Source organism: Oculina patagonica, chromosome 8 (genome assembly GCF_052425735.1).
Source record: "Oculina patagonica isolate OP01 chromosome 8, crgOcupat, whole genome shotgun sequence".
Taxonomy (NCBI): Eukaryota; Metazoa; Cnidaria; class Anthozoa; order Scleractinia; family Oculinidae; genus Oculina; species Oculina patagonica.
The window spans coordinates 16,567,596-16,588,851 of record NC_135765.1 but is presented as its reverse complement, the minus strand read 5'-3'; the positions used below and the strand labels follow the sequence as shown (position 1 = coordinate 16,588,851).

At 37.3% G+C, this 21,256-nt stretch overlaps 1 protein-coding gene across 3 annotated transcripts in view; it reads right to left on the bottom strand.

The window, feature by feature from the left end:
* The window catches only part of LOC144663915 (uncharacterized), a 157,830-nt gene that overhangs the window by 17,010 nt on the left and 119,564 nt on the right, over positions 1 to 21,256 (bottom strand). For 2 of the 3 annotated variants that reach the window (XR_013572699.1, XM_078525002.1), the window contains exons 40-45: positions 19,246 to 19,352; positions 18,402 to 18,698; positions 13,477 to 13,764; positions 5,956 to 6,252; positions 4,268 to 4,576; positions 2,823 to 3,113 (exon numbers count right to left, since the gene is read on the bottom strand). Coding sequence is in view for 2 of the 3 variants with exons in the window: in XM_078525002.1 (XP_078381128.1) it covers positions 2,823 to 3,113; positions 4,268 to 4,576; positions 5,956 to 6,252; positions 13,477 to 13,764; positions 18,402 to 18,698; positions 19,246 to 19,352 (1,589 nt within the window). In the remaining variant the exon portion in view is untranslated. Of the gene's footprint in view, positions 1 to 841; positions 1,115 to 2,822; positions 3,114 to 4,267; positions 4,577 to 5,955; positions 6,253 to 13,476; positions 13,765 to 18,401; positions 18,699 to 19,245; positions 19,353 to 21,256 lie in introns of those variants that run through there. The other variant, XM_078525003.1, reaches the window with a different exon arrangement.

Genomic DNA, 21,256 nt, shown 5'->3' with positions numbered 1-21,256 from the left:
CTTCAGTGGAAATGAAAACAACATACAGCGACAATTCTCTTCCCTCGCATAAATTAACGGCGGCACAATGAAGGTGAACATGTCTTGTTTGTTGCTTTATTTATTTATTTATTAAAACTGTTCCTTTCTGTTAAAAATTGTGATATTGTAGTTTTGTAGCAAAAAATTAAACTCATTGAAACTGATAACGGCGAAGCATAAGACCAAATTTAATTCGTTTTAACAATTTAGTTCGACATTACCCGGTTGACTGCAGAATGGAAATTATGGCGGAAACATGTCAAACATGCCTGTATATTTTTCGTACTAGCGCACTCACTTTTTACGGGCCAAACTAACGCTTTGAATATGATAAGAAGGAAGAATAGGGCTTTCCAAAGAACCCATGTTTTACCGATAGAAGCGTATACCCTTGGTGTTCTAGCCCTCTGAAGTTAGGTCAAATTCGGTATGTAAATTAAATTGCGATCGATAGAATTTTTAACGCGGTAAAAATGTGTCAACAATTACATATTTCAGGAAGATTTTCTGTTTAAAAGGAAGACCTAGGGATGGTTAAATACTCATGTAAAAATGAACTCAAGGCAAGTTTCTGAAGTTGAGAACGAGCGCATCGAAAATGCCACGAAATTGCTGTCAATTAATTAGTTTTCCTCGGCGTTCAGACAGCATGAGCTCGAATTACAAACTTTCCTCGTTTGCTCAAAAAATAAAACTCGCTGGGAGTTTTACATAATATTTTCAAAAATAGTTCACCCAAAGGGTCTTTTTGGCGTAATAAAAAAGATTCGATTTTAACCTTTTTGTCCGGAAATTCTAAAAAGATAGAGAATTCCGCTCTTAAGTGGTACACGATTTAATTATTTTACTGCATATTTCTGTCCGCTGCAGCTTATAAGTGGAAAATAAAATAGACTCCTTTATCAGCAGGTTTTATTGTAATGGTTGCTTCGCTGTCAGAACCGGCTGTCTGCTGAATGACAGCCCTGAATGCGAAGAAGTGTGTTTTACCACAAGGAAGTCTCTGGCTGTAACTGGACTGGTTAAGAACCTTAGTAGTTGTAGTTGTCTCAAAACTACCACACTTTGGGTATTCAATGGTTACCAGTTAGTACTAAAAGATACAAAGATGGCTTAAAATATTCGGTTAACAGTGTCAACATCTACATTACTACAATTCGGTTAACAGTGTCAACATCTACATTACTACATCCTACATGATATCCCTATGCAAAATGGTGAACATTGCTGAGACAAAAGCTCGAAAGTTTAGCTTTTCAAAATTCGCTAGTGCGTTTTTATTCTTTCTCATACCCGCTGAATACTAAATCTTATGCCCGCTGAATACTTTTGTTTCACCATGTAAAGATTTCACTTTTGCTCTACTCTATGATGCATTGATTTCGTTTCTTTTTAGGCCGTTACCTAAAATTGATTCTGAGGAAGGTTTCTTACTGTCATATTTTTGAAACCAGACCTCATACAGAGTCCTTCAAGAGTTTCAAACCACGCCCATATCTGACCAGTCACATGACCACAACAGCAAAAAAAACCCTAAAACTCAAACGGCGTATATATTTGAAAATTAAAACTAGCGCAAATAGTTAAAGAACGTGCACATGCCTAATGGGGCGTATCGGTTTTACGAAATTAATATTACGAAATTATTATAAAAGTTTTGACATAATAAACACTCGTATTTGCAGATCTTCCTAAATATCAGAACTCTGCCTTCTTCCCTCCGATTTTTTGTGATTCTAAATTCTAACGCGCTGCTTGGGACTGTCACTAGCTAGTTACGCATGCGCAATGGTATATTTTGGTCTCCTCCCAGATAAAATTCACATTTAGCGTTGTAAAACACTCTTAAATCGCTTGCAGCATAAAATACAGTCTTCAGAAATCCCTTAGCAACTCCGCTGGATCTGTGGTTAAAAGTTTCCCCCCGTTCATGAGTTTTGATTACTTTTAAGTCAGTTTTGGAGGATTTCTGACGACATGAAAAATATGAAATTCCAACCTGGAGAATCTAAAATGGCGGTCGTTCGGAAAACATGACGTAATTTCCACACCATATAACATCATAATCTTATGTTCCGACTTTCTAAAGGAGAGTTATTAAATTTCAAAGAGCAAAACGGACTTCACCTTACTAATTTGATGAGGCTTCTTTAAGTACTTAGTGTAGTGTTTGAACTACACTATTGCGATGGTTGTTGATAAGGTGGAAGTGCTACGGGATAACTCTAGCTGTGGACTAATGCACACTGAAGTAGAGCAAGCGCGCCATTCATTTCAAAAGATCTGCTTTCGAATAGCCTACGTTACAGCTGGACGTGTCGCCAAATCTTCGATATACGGCGCAGGCTACTTTCAAAATATGTACGTAACTATATGCAAGATTCAAATCCTCGCGTTTCCGAGTATGAATTGCAAGAATTTATTGTCTTTTCCCGGAAAAGAAACAGCAAAATAGATGCCAAACTTCCAGTTGGCAAGTAAAGTTTCTTTGATTTGTCCAACATGAAAGCGAATGTTTCCAAATTAATTTTACCATATGTAATTTAATTTAAAGCAACATGACCTTTTCCTGACATCAACAATCCGTCACGCCAATTTCTCAAGTATTTATTAAAAGAAAGTCTAAACGGTAACTGCTTCGGCCAAATAGAGGTGTCAGTCTTAGTTGCTACATGTATTTCAAACACAAAACTTGGAGCACCTGCTGTATTCATAGCCCCTTGATGTACGGGTAGTACAGCATAATAGATCACGTTACTTTCACTCACAAAAAGCGCATTCTATTGGACAAATTCACTCACCAGAATAGGGCTGCTACTGGATGGAGGATTCCAAGTCAGTCTAACAAGGTTCTGGATTTTGTCGTCTAATGTAGCGGTCAACATTGTAACGGGTCCCAACGAAGACTTTGTAGCTGTCGTTGTTTTAGCGTTTTTTCCATTTCCATACCTTGTATGCACGCTGATCCACGCCGAGTACCGTGCTCCACCGTTAACAGTTACATTAACTGAGGTTTGATTGAAACCATATACTGTTTTGTATTGAACAGGTCTATAGAGGCAGTCATAACACCTATATCTAAAATTGTAGTGCTGCAAAAGAGAAGTTTGAACACAAAAAGCAACTTAGAGGACATTGTAACTCGTGGAATGTGATTTTTAAAAAAGCCTTAAAGGTTATAGAAGCTAATAACGTGAAAATGACTCCAATAATTTGTTAGGTCTTTCATATGGCATGTACTAAAACCAGGAACACCGGAACACCCCAGGACAGCTTCGAACACCCTTCCAAAATGTCACCCTAACCACCAAAAGCACTAACCGCTAAACCAAACCACCGACTGCTTGCTTCTTACCCTAATCCTAACCGTAAACTAGCCTTGTTTGTGGGCGTTCCCGTGTTCGTGGTTTTTGTATATGCTCTTTTTGTTTCATACCGTATTTCTCGATTAAACGCAGCGCCTCGAATAAACGAGTTTCCAAGGTGGATTTGTAAATAGCCCCCTCAAGCAAAGGTATGTAACATGATACTTTTGTTTTACTCTTTGACCGCCGTGAAGCAGCAAAGTCTAATTAGGTTAATTTGTGGTTTTTACGAAGCCATGGATTCTACAAGAATCCTAAAACATTGAAAAGCACACCACATTTGGCTTTGACACAAAATGTCCAAATAAGTTCCTGTTATTTTAATTTTGTTAGTTTGAATTTCAGTAAGACATTGAAACAGAAAAGAAGATACATTTCGCCTTCTGTTTAAATGTATGTAACATGATACTTTTGTTTCTGTCAAAAACATATGTAAAGAGAAAGACAGAAATTATCGATTAACTCACTTAACGGGGGCAAGGAACAAAGTAAGCCCCTCATATGAAAGGTAATGTATGTAAACTTTCCGTTTAACCAAGGCACACGGTTAGGTGCTCCCCACCCCCTACTCCCTTCACAGAAATAATAAATTAATTGATATAAAAAGGTTAATTGGCGCTTTAGAGGTTTAGTGGTTTAGGGCTTTAGCAGACGACAGCCCACGAAACCAACACAAAGGTGCATTCTGCTCTAAAAAGTGGACTCAAATTGTCCACACAAAAACTCGTGAGTTTTCTGTAAATTCTACCAGTTATGAAACTACGCTAATTAATTCCTATTGAGCGTTTTTCTTTTTTCTTTTTTTCTATGACAATGTTATTGCAATTAGATGTATACAAATATCTCGCAATTCAAGATATGATCTACCTGTCGTTACTTACATAAAATCCAGCTGGATTGAAATCTGTGGGTGGTGACCAGTGGCACACAAGCTGACTGTTGGATGATATGACCTTGCAAGAAAAATGAGCAGGTATTCCACTCAGTGCATTAGTGGACAAAGAATATTTTGTGGGCCGACCTCTGCCTTGGGGCGTCACCACTCGCACTTCAAACAAGTATGCTGTATCATAGCGTGTCATATTTAGATATGCATATGTTGTGTTCACAGTCTGCATTTGCCAGCCAGACCATAGACTCCAGTAGCAGCTTCCACGGCCTCTTATACAATGCCATCTCACTTCAAATTGCTACCAGGCAAAATAAAATGTTAGAAAAGATTTGATGACTCCAAGCTGAGCAGCTCTACTTGCTTGAGATAACAGTGAGCAGTTGGAAGGGTTGTGCCAACTTAGAAAAATGAAGAATACAATTGAATACAGATTTTTCTCGAATCCTCGATTTCTTGAACCTCCCAACAACAACTTGAAACAATAGTTGCATCCCCTAACCTCACGTCACGTCACGTCACTTCAATTTTACCCCTGAATTCTCGAAACAAATTTTGTTTCCCTTTCTGGCTCGAGAAATTGGGATTCTCCTCCACGACCGTTTTATGCGCTGTTAGAAACCATACTTATAATCCCTTTGCATAACCCGGCCATATGGTAAAAAATAAGCTATGCTGGGTGGGACGCAAGTTACACAGTGGGGCATCAAAGAAAGGAAAGTCAAGTTTGCTTTGTTTCACGTATCCATCTGCGTAACTTATGTCCCAGCACGGCTGATTTTGTATATATGACCGGGCAGTTGAAAGGGCTTATTTCTCCTCTCACAGCCATTTATATTTATTTTAAGAGCTAGGTGTTTTTTTGTTTTGTTTTGTTCTTCATTGCTTTTATGACATCCAAATTAAAATAAAACAAAATAATTATACAAAGGTTAATAAAATAAAAGGAAGCAAAAACAATCCTAACTACACATACAAGAAGACAATCTAAGATATAAGTGGTTGTATCTATCATTACAATAAAATAGTAGAAGGAATCACATGGGAATGGCCGTCTAGCAACAGCATGTTTTAATCAAATTTAAAAAAAGGTGAAAAATTAAACAATGCTTATGCATTCACAACAGCTGTTGCCTCCAGGGCATTTCACAGGCCATGATTGTTACAATTTACCGTGCTTCACCTGCATCATTTAGTTGAACTGTACAAAGTCAAAACCTGAATGAGGCTTGTACACTATTTGTTAATGCAGAGAGTGACAGAATCACTTATCCATTTTGGTGTAGATTCACTGACTTGTTTGGTGGATTTTTGAGTCATAAAATTTCACAACTCAAAGAAATGGACATGCCACTGCATGAGACATGAAAAGGCCCTTTAGAACACCTCGTGCCACACCAGAGTGCACTTACGAACTGGAGGGTGTTTTACAAACTGAAACATCTCCTGGGTAGCTATGAAGTACAATATGTATTTTAGAGACTAGGTCTCTATTTTTTCTAACATGCACAAAGTAGGGACCAAGTGGCACATGCCATCCAAAATCTATAAGTACTGTCCTCCTAAAGTCTGTTGTTAGAACATCCATTTTCGCAGGGACAACAGTACAAGTTAGACAGAAAAATGAGGCATACAGTGTCTTAGTTAAGCAGACACATGATGCATACAGTGTTTTCTCACCACATCTTGGCCATATGGAATAGACCACCGAAACCAGTACAAGTGGATTCGCAATCCATACCTTCCAGTGGTGTGCCCATTAAGATAGCTCACTTGTAGATTGAGAGGTGGGGCAGAAACTTGGACACTTGACTCTTTTCCCTCTCCATAAGCTGTTATAGCTCGAACATAAAAAGAGTAGGTGTCACCAGCATAAAGGGACTTCTTAAATCGAAGCGGTGTTCCTGTGACATTGGCGTTGTTGAGTCTGCGACAGTATCTGGTTGTTGTGGTGTCACACCAAGACACATAATATATCTGCAGACAAACAAACAGATAACGCTGAAACTCAAGGAGAGATCAAAATATATCTATTACACATTATCTCTCCCGCCTGCTTGTGAACAACGACTCTTAGATCCGACTGTCCGCTGGCTGTTGGTGAACAATCTTAAGACAATTTGCTGATATACTACTGAAAAAAAAAACACAAAAAAACAAAACAAAACACTTTGCTGTGAAACCAACTCACATTGACTAAACCTCGACGGCTAACTTTCAAACAATCATCCAAAACTGTGCACAGTTACCCTATGAGCCCCATGGGCCAATGTATGAATGAACGGGTGAGTAAGTGAGTAATAGTAATAGTAATAGTAATAGTAATAGTAATAGTAATAGTAATAGTAATAGTAATAGTAATAGTAATAGTAATAGTAATAGTAATAGTAATAGTAATAGTAATAGTAATAGTAATAGTAATAGTAATAGTAATAGTAATAGTAATAGTAATAGTAACAGTAACAGTAATCTTCTTCTTCTTCCACGTAACTCACCTCCTTCAATACTGAAGATTCTCGTGAGTGTTAAAATAAATAACTACTTAACAAAAAAATAAATACTATTCAAATTAAAGTAAGTCTTAAATGCAATGGATAAAAATAGATACAAAAAAAGAAGTCAAAGTTAGCATCGTTTGCTTAGCGCTTGGTCAGACGGCAGGCTTTTCTTAAAGGCCGTCAAGTTTGATGCATTATTAACTGTTTCATTGGCCAGGCTGTTCCATTCTCGTATCGTTCTCGGGAAAAACGAGTACATGTGGTAGTCCGTCTTTGAGCCAGGAATTTCGTAGGCATTTGAATTTACGTGCCGCGATCTTCTTTGAAGTGGCGTCATGAACTTTTGAGCGTCCATGGCAATCAAGCCTTCATGAATTTTATACATCATGCAGAGTCTAAGTGTCTGTCTCCTAGTTTGAAGGGAAGTCCAGCCGAGCTCATATAGCATGTCCCTTAAGCTAGATGTGTTGTTGTATCTGCCAAGGACAAATCTCGCTGCCCGACGCTGCACCATCTCGATCTTAGAGATGTTTCCCTGTGTGTATGGATCCCAAACGGTGCAGGCATACTCGAGGGTAGGTCGGACCAGTGTATTATAGGCAGTGGACTTGAGTGCAGTAGAGTTAATCTTTAGATTCCTTTTAAGGAATCCAAGAGTTCTATTACTTGTGATGTTGTCGATGTGTTTGTTCCATCTCAGGTCTGATGCTATAGTAACTCCAAGGTATTTGGCTGAGTCGGCCGTTGCTAATGTCTTACCATGGAGAATATAGTCATTTTGTACCATAGCACGCTTACGCCCTACTTTAAGAACTTCACACTTGTCTGGATGGAACTCCATCCATAGGGTTTCCCATTCGGCTAATTTGTCTAGGTCTCTTTGGAGAACTTGGGTGTCACTGTCTGAGTGGATGGTCAGGTAGACAATGGTGTCATCAGCAAATAGTCTGATGTTAGAGACAAGGGATTCAGGTAATTCATTTATATAAAAGAGGCATAAGCATGGACCCAAGACAGAACCTTGTGGTACACCAGAGAGTACTTCAGCGTCGTCCGATGATTCTCCTTCAAGGACAACTATCTGCGTTCTGCCAGTTAGGAAGGATTGGACCCATCTGTTTGTACTACCACCAATTCCGTAATACTTCAGCTTGGTAACAAGACGAGGATGGCTGACTTTGTCAAATGCCTTACTAAAGTCCATCACCAGGATATCCGTCTGGGATCCAGCATGCATAGTATTAACTTGGTCGTTTACGAATCCCAAAAGCTGTGTTTCACACGATCGTCTATCCCTGAAGCCATGTTGTAGGGGATATAGGATGTTGTGGTTATTGTTGAGGCCTCAAATGTAATAAATGTCCCTAAATGTAATAAAGGTCCTAAGTGTAATAACTTTTGGTCCTAAATGTAATAAAGGTCATAAGTGTAATAACTTTTGGCCCTAAATGTAATAAAGTTCCTAAGTGTAATAACTTTTGGTCCTAAATGTAATAAAGGTCTGTAGTGTATTAAAGGTTCCAGCTTAACATGAAATCATGCTCGGTGCTTTTCTATGTATTATATTCAGTTTGAAACCTGTTTTATGTTTACTTGCTTCATTTTCACATTGTCAAGCGCCCTTGAACGTATGGAAAGGGCGCTATACAAATGATTATGATTATTATTATTATTATTATTATTATTATTATTATTATTTTCTTTCCAGTACTGTAAGATGCTATTTCGATTTTGTCATGAAGCAAGCAACTAAATCACGTGACAACGTTCATCCACGCGATCGGGACACTAGAGTAAAACTTTTTACCTGATTTTTTAGGAAGTTTTCGATTGTTTGAACCGTCCTGCTTTATGACAACTTTCGTTAACTCGAATTTTAAAAAAGACTATTGAAGCAACAAATATGATACTTTTACTTTTCGTGCAAACGTACTAGACTTTTGTTTTCTTTTAAACCGCTCTGACACTTCCAAGTTCAATTTAATTAAACTACAGTTTTACTGGCGGCACAGGTCTACAAGAATTCTACAGCATTAACAAGCACACGACGTCAAGCTTAAGAAACCAATTTTTTCTAAACACGTCCCTGTTATGTTAACTTTCTGTAAACTGGATTTTGATTTGAGGTTAAAACAGTAAACGTGTTAGTCTTCAGCTTCTTTGCAAACAAGTTTAATTTAATTTTTTTGCGGTTTTAAGTTAGTGCCACAGAGTCTACAGGAATCCCTCCGCAGGAAGAAACATGCAACGTTTGTAAGTGTCTCAGTATATAAAGTAGACTCATCTGCGCATGCATTTAGCACAAAGTGTTTTGTTCCACAAGGAGAGAATATTGCTTTCTGAAACATATTTATACCTGCCTTGTACCCTGACGCCTCTCTCTTGTTTGGGGAAATGGGCGCTTTCTTTCTCCTTCGCGTGGTCCCTCGCGCTTCGCGCTCGTCACCAGTCACTCGTGTTTCGCGCTCGCGAATAATTAATAATTATTGATATTTTAAATAAATAAATTAATTAATTGACTATTGAAACTTTACACCTTTAGCCTTAGGGCGTAAGGGGCTAAGTGTTTTAGCGGACTACAAGCCCAAACAACCATCACAATACTTCATTCTGCACTATTGAGGATTTCGAGTAAACTTCTTCTGTTGTTACCTATAAGCGTCTGTTTCCGTTGGCCCATGTCCAATAAGACATGCAAAATAAAATAGATTTTGGCACATTCTTTAAGGCAAGCGGTAACTGGTTGTTAAAGTACATCATAATCTGGATCCCTAAGATACATTTTTAACTCCTTGCTTTTATATAGAAAAGCACCGTGCATGATTTCATGTTTAGCCGAACCTTATTATTACACTGAAGACCTTTATTTTATTTAGGGCCGAAAGTTGTTACACTTAGCGCCTTTATTTCGATTTATTACATTTAGGACAAAAAGTTATTACACTTAGGACCTTTATTACATTTAGGACCAAAAGTTATTACACTTAAGACCTTTATTACATTTAGGACCAAAATTTATTACACTTAGGACCTTTATTACATTTAGGACCAAAAGTTATTACACTTAGGACCTTTATTACATTTAGGACCAAAAGTTATTACACTTAGGACCTTTATTACATTTAGGGACATTTATTACATTTGAGGCTTCAACATTATCGGCGTGCCGAATGACTGAGCTTGCTATGATATGCTCCATCAGTTTGCTTGATATGCACGTGAGGGAGATAGGCCTGTAGTTACTTGTATCATATTTGAAGCCTTTCTTGTAAATAGGTGTGATGTTGGCACATTTTCAGTCGTCTGGGATTTCTCCGCTTTCGTACGACTTCTTAAATATGATAGTAAGAATGGAGGCTACAGGTTCTGAGAGCTCCTTCATCAATCGAGGTGTTATACCATCCGGTCTGGGTGCCTTATGGATTTTAAGCTGGTCTAACATCCGCTTGATTCCTGCCCTAGTTATTTGGATGTCGTCTATGGTGGCAAAGGGCGATGACATCATGGGTATGTCTTGTGCGTCTGGATTGTCACGTGTGAACACTGACTGGAACTGCATGTTTAGGATATTAGCTTTATCTCTGGGATGAGATATTGTTGTGCCATCTTTCTGCAGTGACCCAACTCCCATACTGTCCCTTCTGCTGTGTTTGATGAAGGACCAGAATCTTTTCATTCCGGAGAAGTCATTTGTGTCTTCTTCCATCGGTGAGATAATAGACTCGACATGCTCCCAATACTGTTTGCTAGATTCCCTCTGGATTTTTTTCTTTTGCTCTCTCATCCTCTGGTCAAGTAGACGAGAAGCTCCAACTGCATTCCTTTCTCTTGCTCTTTTTCGCTTGATGTTTGTACTGTCTCTCTGCCTGATTAGCCTTTTAATGCTAGGCGTGATCCACGGCATGTTGTTCTTGTGTTTACATGTCTTGTGTGGAATGTGTTTTAGGGTGCCGTCATGAAAGGCTTTTTCAAACGTAAGCCATAGTTTATTTACAGACAGTGTATCTTTGTTACGATCTATCACCTCAGCTGTGGTTTGGAGGCCTGCCTCAAAGCTTGGCAGTTGACGTTCAGGATAGATATATTCTTCTTCACTGGTCGGGAACTTTTCGCCGAATTTGTTCTTGGTAAAGATGAGTCGTACGGGACACCTGGCATGTCTGAATGACTAAAAGAACTTGTAGGCTTGAGAAGAAATTTGAAAGTTCCATGTTGTTGTCAGCATCAAGTAGAGTGCTACAGAAGTTAGGTACACCACAACCTTAGCATATCCATACCGCCGATGGGTTGGCTAGGCCTTCGTACAATTCAGGACTCATTAGCATGCAGCAAGTTTGATACCAAATGTCACAAATGTCACATTGGACGCCTCTTCGATTCGGTTTCACCGATTTAGTGCAGGATCCACAAGGATACTTGTAATGTGGGCTGGGATTCAGTTCGACATTACCGCTAAGTAGAAGGAGTGAGAGCACCAGGAACGAACTTGGAGTACGATCCCGTTTCAAGATGGCGGACCTCCATCTTTGCTCACGATGAGTTCTTATTATCGCCTCGAATCCTATTCCAGGAGGTTCCTTGGCGGCAAACGTTGTTTTCAGTCCAAAGTCAATCACTTTATCTTGAGGAAGAGTATGATTTAGTCGCCCTGTGTACATTGTAACAGCGAGAATAAACAGTGCTGCAGGAGTTAGAAAATTTGTGGCCGCCATCTTTAATGACCGCTATAGTAATAGTAATAGTAATAGTAATAGTAATAGTAATAGTAATAGTAATAGTAATAGTAATAGTAATAGTAATAGTAATAGTAATAGTAATAGTAATAGTAATAGTAATAGTAATAGTAATAGTAATAGTAATAGTAATAGTAATAGTAATAGTAATAGTAATAGTATAGTTTTTTGAAACACTGAATGTATATATATTTAAAACTGCTGGAGCGATCTGTGGTCATAGCTTAAAATATATAAATGGTTTAAACAGATCTAAAAATACAAAAAGGATACTTTTTCAGGTCTTTTTCAGAGAATTATGGATTTTGCAAGATTCGCAGAATTCTTATAAGTTGCATTGACGTTATTGTTCCTTCGATGAAGTCGTTTGATATAATTCAAAGGCATGTTAAAATATATTGCCAAGAAAATGTAAATTGTGTCTCACTCAAAAACGCGAAATTAAAGTGATTCAAAATACAAAATTTTCGCAAAATCGCGAAATTTAAGTGTCGCGAAATATGTGCACCTCAAAATCGCGAAATTAACGTGTCGCGAAAATTTCATGTAATAAGGTATTCTTTGGACCAACACATTCAATCTGGATAATTTTTCATACACTTTTTCAGCTGTCTGTGATGAAAGATTCTACATGGTTGGGTTCATGTCATTTTATGATCTGCCTGATTCAAAATACAAAATTTTCGCAAAATCGCGAAATTTAAGTGTCGCGAAATATGTGCACCTCAAAATCGCGAAATTAACGTGTCGCGAAAATTTCATGTAATAAGGTATTCTTTGGACCAACACATTCAATCTGGATAATTTTTCATACAATTTTTCAGCTGTCTGTGATGAAAGATTCTACATGGTTGGGTTCATGTCATTTTATGATCTGCCTGATGAAGGATACCTTCCTGGTGAGATTGGTGCAGTGGAGTATTCCCTCAATGGAGGGATCTTACGAAAAATGCATTACTTTATAAAACCAGGTTTGTTGAAATGCATTGTATTATTACATAGATGACAAGTTATTTTGGTTGGTATGGAGTGAGAAATTGAATTGCCCCGAAAAAGCATTAGTGAGACCCAGAGGAGGTAACTTCTAGGGGGGTCTGGTGCTATATTTTCCCCAGAAAATTTTTAAAAATGTAAGTCGCAGAGAAGCAATTTCCTTCATTATGGGCGAGCGTTTGCTGTTTTTAAACTCTTCCCTACTCGATTAGCGTTCATCTCTACCAAAGTACAGCTGAAAGTATCTCTTTATTTAAATTAATAAGACTTTTTCCTCAAGTTGTAGATTTTTTAAAAAGCGTGATATTTTGTCTGAATGGCGTGGTTGTGTGAGATTGGGTCATCTATTGTTATTATGTAATTATTTTTGATTGAGTGTTGTAAAAAACAAAACCAGTGGAATGATCACTCCAGCCAATCACTAAGGTCACAGGAAATCTAGTAAACCAATCAAAACTCAATTAAAGCAAATGCACCTAGGTGAGGCCGTCAAGCATTGGAAAATACATGAGTGCGAGTGACAATTGGTATTAGTTTTTCTTTTGATTGGAAGAGAAAATGGCATGGGTTTTTAAACCAATTACCTGAGCATAGTAAGGCAAAACTTACCTACTTTTTTGATGCACTTTTATTGTCAGCTTAAATGTATATAACTCACATTAATCTTCGAAATGTGAGAACATAGCTCATGTCTTATGGTTTTAATTCCTGGCAACACATCAAGAAATGCTTTTCGTCTTCTATGCTATTTTGAGTGAGTGAGTGAGTGAGTGAATGAATGAGTAAATTAGTCAGGAGACTGACAATAAGCAGTCAACCTCTATGAAGGTAAGTTGGCCATTTCCCAAAGATGACCATTTTATCGGGGTTTGGCTGTATGGCAATCAGTAAAAGAACTAACAGCTTGAACTTAAGCAGCAGGGAATTAACATTTTCTACCCGAGTAATAAACGAATGACAGTTGCGCTACATGGTACCTGAATGTCTTTGACGTCCACATCACTTGGTTTCTCCCACTGAAGTGTAACAGTGTAATTATCAATTCCCTGTTTCAAATTACGAACTTGGCCAAAGCAGCGACTTATTGTGGATGTTGTGGTAGACTCCTCTCCAGGACCATAGTTCGTTTCTGCGCGAACATAAAAGTTATAAATTTGGCTCCGTTGCAAGTTAGAAAACATCGAAGTCGTCGCCTTTAATACAACTTTATAACCGGCACGCTGGCTGAAGTGACATCCAGGGCAAGTCCATGAGACGTTGTAAGCCTTGAGAGGGGACGAGAGAAAAGAAAACAAGTTAACTTTGTTAAAGGTCAAATGAATCGAAATTTAAAAATTCCATTGTAACCAGCATTTTGAGCCTAAGGAGCGAGTTGCAGCAAAAAATACGAGGATTTCCGAAGGCTTCACGAAAACATTCCTTGAATGACCGCGCACTGAAATGGAAGGAATGGAACGAGTTCGTGATGTCATAACTGGTGTATTTGAAGATGACCGAAGGCTGCACTGGTTGTCAAAGTTCGAGACAACAATAGAGAGCGTCGCAACGACGAAGGCAACGTCGAAGACAACGTCTGGTGAAAAATGAATTTGTATTTGACATGAGAATCTCGCAATTTTCCGGACTTATTCTGCTTTCCGGACTTATACCCACTGGATATTCAGAGACAGCGTTTAACCCCCAAAAAAGAAAAACGAAATATTAGCCGTTGTGGCTGACGTTGTCCAAAACATGCAGAATTCGGTTATTTCTCGTTGTTGTTTTGCAGAGAACGGCTATGAAATGTACCAAGATTCCAAACGCATGTGCAAAGTTATTACTCTGCTCTTTGAAATCTTACATGCTAATGAGAATCGTCAAATGCTAATCAGAAAGAACAATAGATTTCTGATTTGTTTTCATACCAGCGTGCAAACTACGTATGTCTACCATGATATGCAAAACGGCAGCAAACAACACTTGAACTTGCTTGAGCTATTTTTGAGCTTTATGCGTCTCTGAACAACAACCAACAAACAATCAACCGAAAAATGGCCGAAAAGAACAAATTAAAATTACTGCATGAAATGTTACACTTTTAATTTTCTAAGGTGTGGTCTGCGGAATCGGTTTGCGGTTGTCTTCAATAACTCCAATTTTGACGTCACAGGTTTTTATTTTCGACAATTTTTTTCCGAGCACTCTACGATTATAAGGCCTAGAAAAAGCATTTTTCAACTTGCAATACTTCTGCGATGTAATATGTAATTACTTTGAAACTTCTATGTTTATTTGGCTCCTAAAAAACACCTGAGCAAAAATAAAAAAATCGTTATTTCGATTCATTTGACCTTTAAGGTGTTCGATACAGTTTTTTCTAGGCCATACTTACTATTTTCAATTGGCCTTTCTTGACTTGAATCGATATGAAAATTACACCAGATATAGGTTTATGAATGCAGTTTCATTTCACATTAACTTTATTTCAAGGTGATCGAAATTAGAATCAAAGTCTCTTCGAGATACTGACTTTTTTGCATGAAGTATGAGTCGAAGGTTTGTTTTTCGAACTTATCATTACAGTTACTTTGTAGTTTAGTTTAACAATTTCCTATCTTCGCGGAGGAAATGCAGCCATATAATTTTGTCAAAAATGGCACGTCCGCGCCGGGTATTTATACACATATTCCTCAACATAACACAAAAAAACAGTGCAAATTTCACCGAGATCTGACAATTCTATACTTTAAAATTGCAAGGACCTTTCGAGGTAGTCGATTATGGTAGCGAAATTAGCAAATGAAACAGCAAAATATGCGTTCAACGCTTTGTTTTTGCGACGCCATATTTGAATTGTTAAAGGTAAACCGCTGTTCAATGTGTTCAAGGCCGTATCGTTACGATTGCTCCACGAAAAAGCACGAAAAAATACGGATATTTCCGACTACTGTCGGAGAAAACTGCGGCGTAAACAAATCGATACACTCATGCTGCGTTTTGTCTGGGCTTTGCGAGGGTCGGATATTAAGACAGCTTCTTCGTGGGCTTTAGAAGAATTAAACAAAAGCCATATATACAGTGAATGCTTTCGAATTATATTTGAAGATGAAATACGAAATAATTTTGCTGTCTTTGACTGAAATTCCACTCGAACTGCGTAGATACGATCGCATGTTGTAAAGCCGATTCATGCAACATTTCTGCAAACGCGAGGTCACATCGACTCGGATTGCAAAGCGCTAATCATTAACATTGCAAAATGGTGCTTGTAGCAACCAAATTTGGCCTAATTTTCAACCGCTTCTAAGCTAAAAGAAGCCCCCATCTCTTGCATTTGTTTTAACTTCAATAATGTCTTTGAAAAGAGCGAGTGTTTTTGGTATGGTTTATTTTTGGCGTTTGTAATTTTTAAACGATGTAAGTGCTAGTGATTATTTATTCGTGATTTAGCGTTAGTTACGCAATCCATTGTTAGTGCGACGCTTTTTATAGATCGCCTTTCAGCCACACGTGCGTTTAGATAAAAAAGCTGACATGTCACTTTAAGAATTGTTATATAACGTTTGTAAATTTGACAAGTCACGTTTTTTCTACGAGATCGCAAGTGATCACCCACAGCGGAAAGTAATCCCTTGAGAAATTAAAATATTCCCTTGAGAAATTAAAACAGTCCCTTGAGAGTTAACAAGAATGTGGTTCGAGATGGAACGGCTTAACCGCTATTCCCCTTCCTTTTGCTTGTAAACAAGCAAAAAAGTCGAAAAAACCTGGTTTTTGCTCGAATCAGATTTACCGTTTAAAAATAATACCAGCGTCTTAAACTATGATGTACTGCGAAAAAATATTTAAGAATTTTAACAATTATTTATGTTTGATTTGGAATAAATCGCAAAAATGAATCAAATTGTACTTTTGCAAAACGATAATTAATGGACCGAGACACAAACACGACATTGATGAAGTTACCTCAAATAACACCTAAATGTACGTATTTAACTTATCTTTCATCGACGTGAAAGTTTTGTAGAGTGTCTTTATCGCAATTTTGAGAATTGGATTTTTTCTTACGAACACTTCTGTCATAATTTTTGGGTAATTTTCGATTTAGAGCTCTTTTTGAAAAATCTTAAAACCGCTCGATAGATTTGTTTTAACGACTACCACGCTACTCGATAATGCAAACAACTGTAACGGTAGGTTTTTCCTTGTGTGCGTACGGGGAAACGGGCGAACTTGAACTTGAGGTAATGAGGCAACTGTGACGATAATTTCGGGGAAGATTAGACTCAAATGGGGCACTCGCTTGCAAGGAAGAGCCGTAACACTCTCGGGTACCAGGATCTAACCACGAACTGAACGGACAGCAACAGCAACAACTCAGCTTGGTTCCAACAGCAGTTTATTCTTCTAACTTCGTAATCGACGATGTAATCAAGAGATGTAATCGAAAAAGCATAACAAGTTCGGTTGTTTATATACGATTTGTACAAGCGTCTATTGTTAACAGAGTATAATAAGTGTGCTAACACCAAGATGTAAAAAGTAATATAAAGTCCTTTGAGGATAGCGCAACCTAATAAAAATTCTAACTTAACTTTCCGCGTTTATTGTCAAAAGTGTTCGTTGCTTGGCGGTGAAAGTTACAAGTAAAATACCGCTAAATTAAATTTACCGAACGAAATTAAAACTAGTGAATAGCTAGAAAGTGTTAACGAGCGGTTTCTTGCCGACCGCTCGCACCTCTAGTAAATTAAGTAACCAAACATTAATTAAAGAAACTAGATGTGTCAGCAAATGTATTCATAGTTAAAACAAGATGAGTCAGCGACCAACAGGTTGTTAATTACTCGTATTCAAGTGAATAGCAAAGGCGAGATCGGTGCGAGACTCATTTAGCAAAGTAATCAGAAAACTAAATTAAATACTGAGAAAATGTAACACTTTTTAGAAATGCGACAAGCGCGGAACTCTTAAGTAATTAGTACGGTATTTAATCAAAACAACCGCTATTAATAAAAATAAATAACACAAAAACTTCGGAACTAAAAAGGAACAATTAATTATTTTAACTCACCCCCTTTTATATCAAACGACCAAAATAATAGATCAACAGGTTATTTTTGGCTAATTAGGTGCTGTTGGCTTTTAAGTGTTTTTTAAATGATAAACATGCTAAGTACGGTTTAATATAGAAATGACTTAAATACGGGAAATTCTCCGTAACACAACTCAATCCAAAAGTTTTATTTCACGGTTTACAAATTATGTAAATAGTCATGATCAAACGCAATTTATACCTACGCTTATGAAAATTTCACCATTAGTTTTTTTTGTTTCAGCAATGCATTTTTCACTGGGGGGGGGGGGGGAAGTCATACACAATAATTTGAATATTTTAGCGTAATTCTGTTGACAACTCCTTTGTAGCGCAACTTTTTCTGCCGACTCAAGCCTTCTTTATCTTTCAATTTTAAGACCTGTTCCAGTGAATCAATTCAAATAAACTTGAAACCTGCCTGTTTATTAGCTTTCATCAATGTTACTATTAATATAAAATTCGCCGTTTTGAAATCTGTTTAAATTTCTGACATTTCAGAAATGTCAATTTCAGAAAAGTTCAAACTCACCGCTTTTCTGATTTCTGATCGCAAAGTCTTACAGTTTCCTCCCTTCGTTTGACTCTCCACAAGCAAGAACTTCCTTTAAATAATATCAAGTCATGAAGTTTTCTTCTTCGTGTTAGCATTTTCCTGATCATCAGTAAATTATTTTATTTTGGCTTCACTGAACTTCACGAATCGATACACATCTCGATCGGCGTTTGCAATTGGCAGCTTTGTACAGACAATTGTGCAAAGGCGAGAAATGACGTCATCGATACCTTCACTAGTGAAGATATGGCAAATACATGCACAAAACTTACCTTTAAATCCTTATTTAAATCAATTGTCCATGGCGCAGACCAAGACAGTATAACTGCGTTGTCGTGAATATTTTTCCTCAAAGGCCCCACAGACGCTGAGAACGGGCCGGTTCTTTTGATAATGGTAACATCCTTGCCAAGGCCACCTTTAGACAATTTTGTCCTTAACTCAAAAGTGTAGTTGGTGGTAAATTGGAGGTATCTGAACGTGTAGGTAGTTTCCTTGCCTTTAGTGTTTTTGGTGACCGTGTGCATACCACCAGACTTGTCTTTGAATGACTGCTTAACCTGGTAGTTCTGAAAAACACGAATAAGTAACACTCACTTTAAGTGGTTTCACACAAGGGTTTATTTTACAACCTCAAAACTAAGGGCGCTTTCCATCAGTCAGAACAGATTTCTGTTGTTAGTCAGATTTGTCCCATCAAATCAGTCAATGCAGAAGTATTATGCTCTGTTGTGGTGGACCTGTGGGGAAATCTGGTGGAAAAGACCCATTTCACATTCATAACCACCGGAACGAACGGCCAGTTCTGACTAATTGTAAGAACCCTAAGTTTGATCTTGAATAGAATAATATCTACCTGGATCTGACTAATGGAGTAAAGGAGGCAAATTGGTCTTACTCACCAGAATTTGGAAATGGCTTTGCCATTTTCCAGTTAGAAATGTGGCAACCTCAAAGCTGGTGTTAACTACCTAACTACCTTATGTTTACTACAGTCACGTAACACAGATTTGATATGCGTACGTGAGGATGATTGGAATTTAAAACCGCATTAATGTCATTAAATTCAGTTTGTATTACAATTGATTCTTAGAGTAAGAGTGTGATGATACATACTTGGATACTACTGAGAGATAGACCCTTTGGTTGTTTCCAAGTAAGAACAATACTACTCGAATTGACAACGACTGCCTTCAGACTGTGGACAGGCTCGTTGTCAGCATCTATACAAAGAACAACAAATGCAAATCAGTAAGTAATTAACAGGTACTTATTGACTACAGCAGAAGGATCGAGAGCGACAAGTAAGCTAAGTCTACCAGTAACTGAAGTTTTTCTCATTTATGCCTAACAAAACAACTCTTCTTTACAAGCACATGCATGCCACACCTACTAAGAAGCACGACATACTATATATATATATATATAGCTAGAGATTTAGATGTCAATGTAAAACTAAATCTACAACTACAAGTGCTCAATATATATTTTTCACAGACTAAAAGCCAAAGTAATCGATAAATACCACTAATTATTATTATTATTATTATTATTATTATTATTATTATTATTATTATTATTATTATTATAATTATTATTAGTAGTAGTAGTAGTAGTAGTAGTAGTAGTATTACAAGAGCCTGGTAACTGCTGTTGGTTGCGCATGTCATAGTAGATGTTTTGGCGTTGTAACCGCTGCCCACAAATACCAATGTCTTAGTTTTTGAAAACCGTGTCATAGACTAAGAGACAACTAAATGTCGACAACTTTTTTGTCGTTGACACTTCAAGAAGTTTCCATGTAAAAGAAAAAATAATTAGCTGTCTTGACAGGTCTGTTATCGACAACATTCTTCACACACTTGTTTATTAGTGATTGATAACCTTCTATCTTTTTTTAAGTTTTGGCTTTTTATTTCGTAAACCGATCTTTTTTTAAGTGTAACACAAAGACATTCTAACAATAGAAACTTCACCTACTGAGAACACTAACGGTACATGCTACATTACAATTACCTCTGCTTAACAACAATTCTGTAAATCGTGGAGCACCTGGAAACTAGCAAACAGCTAAGCGTGTACTTGTCCACGTTAAATAAAGTATGTCTATGTCTATGTCAATGTTTGTTGTTGACAGATAAATAGCTGTCGGCAACTAAATCTCTAGTATGTCAAGCAGCCTTTTGGTAGTGTTGAAAATTCTGAAATTCCACTTAAACCAAAATAGATACGGAGCCACGGAAATCAAAACAAAATCATATGGCATAAAGTCAGCATTAATTTTACAGTCTTATCATCATTTTCTTTTTGAATTTGGCATAGTGCCTCAAATGCACCAGTTCGTTTTTACTAATCATTTTGTTATGTATGTATAGGAATTTACATGACCTTCTTGTACAAAATCCAGGACCATCTGACAGTTTCGCATACGACAGAAAGAAGGCAAGGCCGAGAAGTGTAATCATTGTAAAAACCGAGTTTGGGTTTGTCATAAGAAATTTGATATTATAAATACAATATTAATTTTCGGCTCTATTTCAAGGTCATACTCTTGTTAATTTTACAAGGGGAAACTTAAATATCTAGGGCGTAATATCAACGTAATATCAACACTTCTCGGCCTTGCCTTCCTCCTGTTGTCTTCTTGTACAAATTGTGAATAATAGGTATGAGGGATAATTTCAAAGATGTCAAAATTGTACAAGAGTTTAGGCGGATGCAATATGAGAAATTAAAAAAAAAAAAACATCGTAAGCATAGTATATTGAACAAAAATACGCGAAGCAAATTCCAGTACTAAATTATACAGGTGCTGTATTTGACTACGATATGGTAAGCTTTAGAAACCTTTGGTAATAGCGACCTTTAAAAATCTCCCGAAGTTTTTGCACCGAACAAAATAAACCTTGTGTGATGTAGAGCAATCTTGAATGCCATGGAAACATAGGATTACTTTGTAGAGCAATAGTTTCTCCTATAGATACAATTTGGGACGTAATGTGCTGGTCTTGCCCAATCCGAATCGTGAAGCATTTTTGAGTAAAATGTTAGTTTGCTTATTTGGCAAAAGTGCTATTATGCTAAATATGTTAAACCCACGCAACATACTGTTTGATGAAAACTACAA